At 48.7% G+C, this 11,377-nt stretch overlaps 4 protein-coding genes across 4 annotated transcripts; 2 read left to right on the top strand and 2 right to left on the bottom strand.

Annotated features, from left to right (window-relative positions):
• Positions 1 to 655: 655 nt before the first annotated feature.
• F5B22DRAFT_606545 (uncharacterized protein) lies at positions 656 to 1,844 on the top strand. The gene is made up of 3 exons (XM_047974931.1): positions 656 to 913; positions 1,112 to 1,239; positions 1,309 to 1,844. The coding sequence occupies exons 1-3, from the start codon at positions 842 to 844 to the stop codon at positions 1,331 to 1,333; spliced, it is 225 nt and encodes a 74-aa protein (XP_047830906.1). The 5' UTR covers positions 656 to 841; the 3' UTR covers positions 1,334 to 1,844.
• A 3,532-nt stretch (positions 1,845 to 5,376) lies between these two features.
• Positions 5,377 to 7,675, bottom strand: F5B22DRAFT_181020 (cytochrome P450). Its single transcript, XM_047969411.1, has 4 exons — positions 7,670 to 7,675; positions 7,011 to 7,541; positions 6,247 to 6,924; positions 5,377 to 6,190 (listed from the first exon to the last, which is right to left on the bottom strand). Exons 2-4 carry the CDS (start codon positions 7,432 to 7,434, stop codon positions 5,781 to 5,783), a joined length of 1,512 nt encoding a protein of 503 aa, XP_047830905.1. The 5' UTR covers positions 7,435 to 7,541; positions 7,670 to 7,675; the 3' UTR covers positions 5,377 to 5,780.
• A 423-nt stretch (positions 7,676 to 8,098) lies between these two features.
• On the bottom strand, positions 8,099 to 9,356 carry F5B22DRAFT_636346 (putative zinc-binding dehydrogenase family oxidoreductase; the record flags this gene model as incomplete). The annotated part of the gene is made up of 3 exons (XM_047977275.1): positions 8,099 to 8,624; positions 8,689 to 9,228; positions 9,346 to 9,356. 3 exons carry the CDS (start codon positions 9,354 to 9,356, stop codon positions 8,099 to 8,101), a joined length of 1,077 nt encoding a protein of 358 aa, XP_047830904.1.
• Positions 9,084 to 11,119, top strand: F5B22DRAFT_181046 (uncharacterized protein). The gene is made up of 2 exons (XM_047969412.1): positions 9,084 to 10,327; positions 10,398 to 11,119. Exons 1-2 carry the CDS (start codon positions 9,531 to 9,533, stop codon positions 10,870 to 10,872), a joined length of 1,272 nt encoding a protein of 423 aa, XP_047830903.1. The 5' UTR covers positions 9,084 to 9,530; the 3' UTR covers positions 10,873 to 11,119.
• Positions 11,120 to 11,377: the final 258 nt, after the last annotated feature.

Genomic DNA, 11,377 nt, shown 5'->3' with positions numbered 1-11,377 from the left:
GATCTCAGCAGCTGTCTAACCTTTAACAGCCCATCTCTAGATCGACGCGACAAAATGCGGGGTAAGCATGACAGGGCAGACAGCTCGACAGGGGAGACCCTTCAGAATGGGCGAGATGGACGACGGTCAGAGAGCATGGACGCTGCTCGACTGGGATCAATCCCCGAACAGTCCGCATTGCAAACGGCCTGTTCATTGTGGCAACGTAAGCGCCTCTCCCAGCTAGGGAGTCGAGGGAGTAGGATCCTAAGCCGAATCAGAGTTCGACGCTTGCTGACAGTAGCCCCTCATTGGTGAAGTCATCACTGGGCGTCCTTGCTCAACCACTGACGTCTCTACGAGGTACTACCATCTACTCTGATCTAGGGACTGTACGCACAGCAGCTGTCGCATGACAAGCAACACTATCTGGGGCGATCTCTGGCCTGTTTTTGTCCGGGGCGTGCTAGGCGATGCTGGCTATTGGATGGGATGGAAGGTGTGGGAGGTGCGGGCGCACTGGTTCAATGATCCAAGCACACAGTAAGAATGGGGGGAAGCTTTGGCTTTGTGTGAGCATAGGTATACAGTACTGTCTTTGGGAAGTAGGTAGGCATGGACGGCTCTTTATTAATAGAGAAGCTCTTCCCCGCTTCGAATGGCATGATTGATCATCTACTTTTCCATCCTCCATAATCGAGATTGATACTCTACTTCCTAGCTACATACCTACTCTACTGTGTGATCACTAAGTAGTCAGATTGCGACAGCAGACTACCTAGATCCGAGATATTCTGCTCTGCTCTTATCATTTGATCAAGCTTCACCAGATTTCCATTCATCTTCCCGCGATCGAGACAAGATGGATAAGTCCAAAGCACCCGCCGGCCAGGGAGTACAGCAAGACAACGCGACTGCATCACGTCGTAGAAGAGTCAGTACCTATTCTCTCTATCTCTATTTACGCCCCGTTTCCCTTTCGATGTCTCACTGCGCTTCTTCGTGTCGAATACGTCATCAAAGCAAGAACAGCTACCTCTGCAGTATTTCATGACTGCCAATCAAATCAATATCGGCACACGAGACTCAACGACACCAGGAAGTAACATGTAACTAACATACACATGAACAGAGCTCTGGTCCCTCTTACGACAGCCTCATGAACTACAAGCGCTCCAATGACCCTGGATCATCAGCCCGCCGCCAGAGTCTCCACGAGCAGAAGCCTCCGTCGGGCTTCTTCGGGGCGATGTGGCAGACGTATGCTCTCTTCCTGCTTACGATTGTAGGCAGCTCGGTTTTAGACCATTCAGGCTAACGTAGTATTAGTTACGTACGCGGTTCTGCGAAGTAATCCGATCCGAAACCTTCCGTTAGGGTAGGCGTGAGATCAACTAGCTACCTCCCTATACATTGGTATAACAAAGAGGGAGAGGAGGAAGAGACTACATAGGTGGTGAGGTGCCTATGGATCACCATTATTATAAGAAGAGATGGGTTACGATTACGATTACAGGACGTTTACTCCGTTGCTTTCCCTATGCGTATCGCGATAATAACCCAATGTAATTAAGGGTATGCTTGAAGAGAACGGATGAGTTCGGACGTTGAGGGTCTATTGTATGAACTTTTGTGTATGATTACTTGGCTCGTTCTATCAGACAGAGAAACTCAAGACTGAATTTTGCTTCATTGAGTACGACGTATGACGCTGTGCAGTCGTTTTGGGATATATTGTCATGCGGTTAATGTTTTCTATGTACCAAGGATGATTAGATACTCGGACTTCTTAGATATAATCTTCAGATACTATAGTCGTGAGCTGGGATTTGCATATAACTATTATCAGTCATAGTATTCTTACATTACTGCTTGAGCACTGAGTGCATGTAAACTGCGATGTAAAATTGTGCGACCTTAACATTGTATAATATGTTATTGTTCAGTAGATACTGTTACGTGTATATATTCTTCTAGATATGTTTGTTCCGCAACTGTGGCCAGCCCCCCAGAACGTTATATTAGCGAGTTAACACACCGATGAATCCAACGACTTATTTGATCATATATATCAACGTGAATATACCCATTCGTGTTTATCATGTTACCAAGTTATGGTTCCATCTTGATGCTCTGCTACCCCCTATCATTTCACTGAGAATACTATTAATCAACTGGATCCCCCTTGCACACCTATAAATCGTGCCATCGTAGAATCTTCCTCTTGATAACGCAAGGAGATATATTAACGAGTACCCACGCTGCTAGTTAAGGACTGTATAGATTAATCGAGAGTAGGTCTTCATAGGTTGCTCTTCTATGGGCATGGTTTTACGGAGTGAGATATTCATGGTCCATGAATGGTTAAGACGTTGGAGGTACTCAATTGTTTTCACATCATGTAGATCAAGGCACCCGTAGTGGAAGGCATGGTCCAGCTTGAATTTGCGACTACCCAGCTATCTACAAGTAGGAGTTCGAACGGCACCCCTAGCGATGGGTAAGAAGTCCCCTACCGGTTGCCCTCCGTTACCTAGTATTTTTATCCAAGTTTTTTTTAACATTTTTTTTTTGATCTGCCCGCCGTTGTCGCGAGGATACAGGACGAACAGTTAATGACCCCGGAAAATAGAATTTTTAATCGAGTCGGGGGCCTTTGAGACAGGAAAGCGGGCGAACCCGATAACCTGGCTACAGAGAGACGCGACCAGCCCAGCCCCAAGTCCGTGTTGAACAACTTAAAACATTGAAACAACAAACAAGACCTTTTCCTCTCACCATTCTTTTCCCCACGCCTCCGGGGCGGCCTTCTCACACACTACCTCACCACCCGTGTGAAAAGTGGCAGAACACTAGTCAGCGTGGGGATGGATTCTCCAGGGCCTAGTCCCTGATGCTGGCTCCGGAGCACAGTGCTTCTGCCGCGGCCAAGAGAAGGACGTGTAGATTTGAGCTCCTTGAAAACAAGGAGGCGACGCCTTCGCTCTCTGGCATATTGCTCTGACTATCGCGCTTATCTCCTTCAGAAAGAATCCAAGAAATGGCGGCCACCGCAGCTGCCCGCTAACACAATAATTGCAATTGCTTTCAAAATCTGAAAGTCCAACTGGTCCTTATTGGCTAGCCAGGAGCTGCCCGAGATGTAATGCAGATAGACTACATCTTGGTTGTGTTATACAACTCGATTGCCAATAAACAAAATTGCCCAGGTACTAAAATATATCGTTGCCCTATGAGTTATCGTGATCTCACTAGGTCAAAGTCGTTCCGCTAGGCCTTAAATACAGTAGGGTATAATAATCCATGGCTCTATTACACATGGTCGTAACGCATTAAGATCGTCGCTCAATGAGAACTTGGCGTGGCGCAAAGCCAAGCTCAGTCATCGAACCTCGAGTTGCTCGGTCGCAATTGAGGTCGCTGCATTGTATTGTCGTCTGAGCAGATCTCCGCAATCAAAGGAAATCCAAAGGGTATATCCATGTCGTTATCTCCAGGTCGAATTGGAGTCACAGGCAGTTTAGTGTCCATGCCCAGGACGTCAGCCATGAACGCCTTATCTCGTGAACTAAACCAGGGTTAGAATTTTAGACCGTGGGCTAAGAAGTTGGTATGGTGGCTATTTAATACTGACCTTGAGTGGCCGTTTTAAGTATCTAGACCGTCACAAAACGCCAGGGTCGGCTGTGAGCACGACCATGAGAGCATTACCATTCCAACCATGACTCATTGAGGTATTTCGTCACCGAGGATTATCGCCGATGTGCCACATATCTTTTGAACGCCAAAGTAGTACAATCCGTTCGGCTTGGTGGTGACGTGTTACTGTGTCAACGCCGTTCAAAGCCGAGGCATCTCACTCATACTCATTACGACTCGGACTCCTCTCAAAAGTCAAAGCGTTCGAAATCGCAAACCTGACAGGTAGGGCTGTTAGTTCATTGACGTAGTCCGGCAACGTTATAGGTACTGGGAATACTAACCGTAAATGGCATCTAAGCATACCAAACGCCCCAACCATGTGCGTATCTATGCTTTTGAATACCGAATAGACTCGGTGTCGACTCCCGAGTCCATCGAAAATGTACATGAAACCAGGAACCATTTCGTTCATGTCGTCGTTAACTTGGTCGTCCAAGTAGGCCTTTTAGCTGTCTTGCCCAGGACAAACGCCGGGTGCCTCTAACCTAGACTCCACGACCCCATAAGGCAGTTTAACGGTCATACCTAGGACCATCATGTCGGGATCTAACTCAGATTCCACGACCCACTGAGGCCTTTTATTGTCTCTGCCCAGGACCACGAAACTGCATGCCATCGTACTCTGGCGGACTGTAGCCCGGGAAGACCACGGGCTATTCCAGTATCGCGAGAAACGAGTCCGACTCGCTTGTGATTCGGGGTACGAATAGTTCGTGACAACTGCACTAAAGCGAGTTAGTTGATTTGACAAGCTATTCGCCCGTAGTTGGCCATACATACAAGCTACTTGTGGTTAAGGAGTGGACTGGTTACCTAGGTCGCCTTGAAGGTATGAGCGCGAGATCCCAGTTGGCTGCCCATTTGAAAGCATCTCGTCGAGTGTAGAGACATCGTCACTGCCAAGACGTCCATGGCCCCTTATCAAAGTTAGAAAGATCGCTCTAAGCCCTCCCTTGGCATCGCAAGAGAGGGCTTGATGAAGGCCTAACTATGGTGGCATGGTCTCGAGAACCAGCTGCCAGACCTAGTAGCGGTGATAAAGGACACTGGAGAATGATGTTTTGATGAAGCAGTTCCTTGGAGTATGCTCCTCTTATCTGCTGAAGGGAGGGGTGTCCGCCGATGAAGAATGGAAAGATGGGGAATTGGGGAACAAGGCGGGCGAGTCCGAGCTGACCTGTCGAAAGCGGGTACCTGTGTAGACCATTGGTGGAGACGCAATCTCGGAGACTCAGATTACCCGCATCCGGATTTACGAATCTACAGCATGTTCCCTGGCCCCTTGCTGTGACCACGACCACACTTCGAAAGGTTAAAACATATTGCGTTTGAAAAGTTCCGGCTATCGGGGTTTGCAGTGTTTCGTCATGAAGATATATAAGCCTGCTGGTTGGATTCTATCTCATGTTAGACTACGCTCCCAAGAGATGGCCCTATTAAATCTACCGCTATTAGACTCTAGCGCGATGAACGAGCATGCAAGGGTGCGTTGATATGAGATCTGATTATTGTATATCAGTTAATATCTCATAAACATTTTGGTTTTAAGGTAACGTTCTATCAATCCTACAAGGTTCTCAAATCAGACGATGGGCATATTCATGGCACTTAAGCTGGAGCCAAGCAGCGGCTCAACAAGTCTGTAGACCGCTTATGTAAGGCACTGGCACCTGGCAAGTTACGGAGGAGGGTTGATGACATTGCTAAAGTGAAGCTATAGCCAATAATAAGCTATGGCTGCCAAGGTCGTATGGTCCATTCGGATCGCTTCCTTATGAGCTTGGTGAATTGATCTCAACTCTACACAGTTGAACCGGTCTCTGAACTCCGAGGTCGCAATCATGTCTCGAATCAACGAGGGCTGAATAGCTTTATCTTCAATATGACTGAGACTGTCTTGGGTATGTCTGGTATCTGACCAAAGCGGGCCGACGGACGACGTATTATAAGGGCGTGCAAGAGGTAGAACCTCTCAAGAATAACACACTGGATGCACATCACCATACTCGCAGCAACCAGATGAACAGACTTTACTTCGATTTTTCCTTTGACCATTGCTCCAATTCCCTTAGGCATGCAGCTATTTACAAGTCCTTCAACTATCGGGCTTTTAGTTCCACCTTCAGCATAGGATCCTCTCTCCTCGAGTTATCGATGCAATACTCTGGACGCTTCTCAGGACGACCGTCCGCATATTTCATATCGTAACCAGTGATCATCTGGATGAGCGCAAATTTCAGAACCAAAGCCGCCAGGAAACGTCCCGGGCAGGCATGGGTGCCAGCACCCCAGTTTAGAGTTACGTCCGAAACGTATCCATAATGAAATTGATTCGGGTCGATCTTCTCGCGCAAGTCATAGAACCGGAAGGCGTCGAACTTCTCCGGTTGAGGATAAATGTTGGGGTCGTGGTGGACGGCATCCATGGCGAAGTGAAATACGGTCCCAGCCGGCAGGACAAATCCGTCTTGGAAGACATGAGACTTCTGTGCATAGCGCTGAACCGTCACTGGCGAAGATGTTAGCGGTGTGCACAGTACGGCGAATTGGCCGAGGTTCTCTTACTGAAGCCGACGGGGTTCACCCGGGTGCTCTCCTTCATGAAACTATCCAACTTTTTCATCGCCGCAACTTTTTGTAGTGTCCACTTGCCGCCGGAAGCCTTAACCTCAGCCAGAGTCTCATTGATTTCCGCGGTAATCTCGGCATGATACTCGGGATGGTCGAGCCAGTCGAACAAGATGGATTGCAACGTGCCAGCCGTTGTGTGTATGGATGTCAAAGTCAAGAATAGTTGTTGGTCGACAATGCCCTTTAGTGTCTTATCGGCCTTTCTTTTCGTCAATATCCAGAAAATGGTATCGTAGAAGCTTCGGCTGTCATTTTGACTAAGAGATTGTTGTCTTGCGTCATACAATGGCCTAATCAGATCTGTAGCCTCTTTTCGAATATCGTTCAGCTTTTGCGCCGTAGTGTTTTGATATTTAGCTAACCATCGCCAGTTCGGTGAGTATTTACTCCGAAGGCCCAAGGAAGCCTCGACGATTGCAAAGGTTGCTTCTATCGCGATTTTTTGCCACTTAGGGTTCCGGCAGAGCTCAGCGCCTACGAGCACATACGACATCATGCGCGAAACAATTGAGCAGGTGAGCTCGCCTCCGGCAACTGCCTTCGATTCATTTCCAGGGGCAATCTCCTTGAGTATTTGATCGGCCTCATCCCAGAGTCCATTTATCACATTATCTAGATGATGAAATTCGAGATTAGCTAGTTGAACCGACCCAAGGTTGCCACAGCATGGCAAAATAAAAATGGACAGACATCCTTACCTAAGTTCCTGTTGATGTCGAGTCTGGTAGCGTATGTAACAGCGTCGGTCTGGCGAGGCGAGTTGAAGTAGTTTAGAAGGAACAGCTTTTCTGAAAAGGTCTCGAAACTGTACAAGGACCTAGGAGCGCGTTTTACTTCTTCCAGATACTTTACAGGGAGGATGACCTGGTTGCCCAACTCGGCAACCGGGTTTGCAAACTGGAACGGAACGCCATATTGAAGATATTTCTCGTATCCCTGTCTCAAAAGAGAGCGCGTTTCACTTCTATATCGTTCAGGAGTATTATTCTCTTCGAACTTGAGCTCCGGAATATGCGCCAACCGTCGCTTCTTGGCGGCTAAGCTGTCGGAGAAAAAAGAAGAGTAGATAAGGGGGCCCACTATGGCCACAATGGCAACGACGACAGTGGCTGGGCTCAGCATCTTGACATGTCTTTACTGCGCGAATGCTACGTGACGATGGTTGGGGCTCGACCACGACATTTATGAGCGCGACTCTGTACCTGGCTACTCCGATGGTGCATACTACTCTACACTTTAGTCAGCTCAGTCAAGATGCTCTTGCATACAGATCTGCTGATTTAGGATACTTGTCATGCTGATCTGCAGATCGCACCGAATGCCGAATGGAACGGGAGTCCGAATAATAACGTCACACCTCTAATACCACAGAATCCCGTGACTTTGAATCCTGCTTTATGAGCCGAAGAGATTGCAAAATGAGGATATAGCTATTTGAATGAAAGAACGTGTCGCAGAGTATAGCAATGATGTCTGTTACAACAGTTCTTCCATGATCCTAAGCCCCAAGTTACCCAAGCTAGTGGAGTGAGCTTTAGTCAAGTCTAAAGTGCTAGAATACGCTATAAGAAATAACAATACTAACGTTGTATGATTATGTACTAAAAATAAAAAAAAGGCTTTTCTTTATCATAAGCTATTAGATTTGTCTAAGTTGATTTTTTTCTATTTCAGTTATTTGTTTGAACAGTTTCTGAAGTAGCAGAGTCTTGGTTGGGGGCGTGAGAAATCCTCATCGGACTCCCTTCTGGTCATCTTCGGCGTTTGCAAACAACGGGAATACCACTTAGTCAAACAATACTACTAATTTCTCGCCGGAAACCGCCTTTCGCTTTAGCATGTCAACACCTTCTAGCACTGATTCGAAGCTATTGCCCAACACCCTCAATGGGTGCGGCCTTATCTTGCCTTGGTCCAACACTGTCTGCACACTCTTGTACCACTGCACACCGAAGGCACGCATTTCAGGATCCTCATCTCTCTCATAACCGTCGCTAAGCGCGAGCCTGTGGCCTAGGAGAGCAGGGCCCATTACGAAGCCCACTTTGATCGTTTTGCGATCGAGAATGTAGTCAGGATACATCTCCAAGCAGGAATAGCGCCCCCCGGCACGGCCCATTGCCCCGTAGCAGAGCGCGATGCTTTTGGCATCGGTGAATGGGTCAAGTACATAAGAGAGGGAATTCTTCGTGTAAGACTTGATGTCTTTGGCGCAGTCTGGGTTGTTGTAGTCAAAGACCTCCTCCGCGCCGAAACTTTTGACTAGATCAAAGTTTCTGGGAGAGCATGTAGCTATGGGTATATGTCCGGCACTTTTACCCATATTCTGTTAGTAACGCACGAGATTCTTTCTGCTAGAACTTTACAGATACTCACAGTCTCACCAACTGCATCGCCATCGTCCCTACGGAGGAGCTACCTCCGTGCACGAGCACCGTCCGCGGCTTCGGCGCCGGCGCGTCCAGCATCCCCGGCAAAGCCAAAGCCTTGAACAGCGCCATAGCCAGTGTCGCCAGGCCCGTTACTCCGAGGCCGGCAGCCTCTTCGAAAGACATGCTGTCTGGCACTTTCAGTGTAAATTCGGACTCGGATACTATATAGTTGGCGAAGGCGCCCGATTCGGGCCGAACAGGATTGGAGCCGTGGACTGCCCCGCAGACTCGGTCCCCGATGCTCAAATTTGCCACCTCCGACCCGATTGCGACGATCACCCCCGAGAAATCGCAACCGTCGACCGCCCCAGGACAGGGGAATCGCTCGTGCATCTTGTAATCGCATGGGTTGATAGCAACGGCCTTCACCTGCACCAGTATTTCATCGGGTCGGACGTTCGGGAGCGGAGCATTGTCGTCGATGATGAGGCGGTGATCATTGCCCTCGACCACAGCGATACGCGTGGTCGGCAATGTCACAGCTCTTGAAATCTGCATACTGGAAGACGTTCGTGGAAGAAAAGCGATGTTCGGTTCTCTTTGGTAACTGGGGACCCTCCCTCCTCCCTCAAGTCTCCAACACCGTTTTATACATCCAAACGACACCGCCATGTTTCCTCCACCAAGTCCGATGGTTTCGGAGACTCGTTGGTGTCCTTTTTAGTTTGGCCGATACCGAACGCATAAAATGTCATGACTCCATATCAACACCATATAGCTAGGTAGCTTATTCTCGTGCTTCTGCAGTCTTCCCTCAAGCACGCATAATCTCTACTCAGCGTTACAATGTTGATGCGTCTCGTACCTTTCCTGGGTCTGCTGGGCAGCACCCTCGCTAGCAACAGCGCCTGGCCGCAATCATGGCCACCTCACTGGCGTGCGGCGAATAGCGATCTCTTTCCTGGCGACCAAGTCCCTTTGACGACCGAGGAAGGTGACGCCAGCGCCGGATGTCGGATAAGCAACCTCACAGCTTTCGAGATGGTCAAGGGTAGGAAGATCGTGGACTTCGGAACTAAGGCTATGGGTAGCCTTGAGGAGCCGAAGATTAAAACACTGAACTCTTCCGGCGGCGAGCAGTGGGAATTTGACGGAGTTTCCGAGGATGGCATGTCTTCCTTCGTCTTTGGCTTCTACCGTGATGCGAACTACGCTATTCTGGGCAGTGGAAACTTCCGCCTCTCGATCGAGTTCGCGTTTGCGGACCGTACGCGCTTTTACGAGGTATACTACCCGGAGCGATCTGTTGTCGAGACGTGCCCACAAGGAACTCGCGGTCTCTGGATCGACGAGAAGGATGGCTACAAGTTCTCTTTCTACGTCAATACCGACATGACTGAAGCTATCATTACTCTCGGCTCGGACACTGTCAAAGGCAGGGTTGCCATCCAATCAAAGGCGAAGCCCCTAACTGCAGATGGCAACGTCTGGCCTTCCGAGAACGCAACTACGGCACCGATCCCCTACTACCACTGGTCGCAACCCATTCCCGCCGGAACAGTGGACACGGATGTCGAGATCAAGGGCAAGCGTGTGCAGTGGACCGGTATGGGAGGACACGAGCGGTTCTGGTCCGCTTTCAGGTTAGTACTATCTAACGCTTTATGTGACTTAGTATTGTCTCAGTCTGCTAACCTGCTGCCTCTATACTAGCTGGTTCACTTGCATGAGTAAGCTACAAGCCGTGAGATCCATGTTGGGTCCATACGTGCTTAGCTACTTCAGCTTTACTTCCAACCTCGAACCTGACTTGACGCACCAGTCTGTTGTCCTCTTCGAGAATGGCGCTCCCATCTTCCGAAGCACTGTCGGAACTGCTTCCGAAACGGAAGACTACGCTATCGCTACCAAGACTTACGGTGGTGCCGTCACAGGTACTCTCAAAGACAAAGTTACCGGCTTCCAACTGGAGCTTGTGTCCCCTACCAAGATGCGCCACTACACTTTCTTCGTGGAGCATCTCAACCTTGGCTTTGAGTACATTCTCGGAGAGGGTGTTGGAGGCAGCGGTTTCTCTGCTCAATCGAGGGGCGGTCACGTTGGGCTGAGCCAGTACGAGGGCATCGCGCTTACCGAGGCTCTGACTTTTCCCAAGAAGTCACCCCTTTTCAAGAGCAACTATGTATAAACTGGACTGAGATTCACCTCAGCGAGTCTCCTGGAGAGAAGAGGTTGAAGATAGAGTAACGCTACTGGATTCATGAAAGTCCATGACCTTGTTTTACATCACTAGAGTAGATAAAAAGATACCATTTCCTGAATCTCAACTTGCTGCAGAGTCTCTCTAAAAGAGAGCATCATGCGCAAATGAAATACCCAAGTTAAAGTGCATAACCTTCACGCCAAACGGCGATTATGATCTTAGACGTATGACCTCATATGAAAACTGGGGTTTTCAGAGCAGTTCAGCCCTCTAAGGGGAGTTATATCCAGTGGAGTGGTGTGCCTGACTAACGGGGGCATCCGACTCCGAACCACACCGACCCTTCGGGTTGTTAGTACCGGGATTAATGCAGGTTAATGATTTCTAGGCAACATACAGGAGAGCTCACATCTGCTGATGATCGGCAATTGACCTTGAGCTAAGATACACGAAACTTGCTTCATAGCACAGAGAATTAAATACCAAGCAA

The sequence above is a fragment of the Xylaria bambusicola genome (genome assembly GCF_022495145.1).
Source record: "Xylaria bambusicola strain CBS 139988 unplaced genomic scaffold F5B22scaffold_20, whole genome shotgun sequence".
Classification (NCBI taxonomy): Eukaryota; Fungi; Ascomycota; class Sordariomycetes; order Xylariales; family Xylariaceae; genus Xylaria; species Xylaria bambusicola.
The sequence above is the reverse complement of the archived record's forward strand: the minus strand, read 5'-3'. Positions and strand labels throughout refer to the sequence as shown.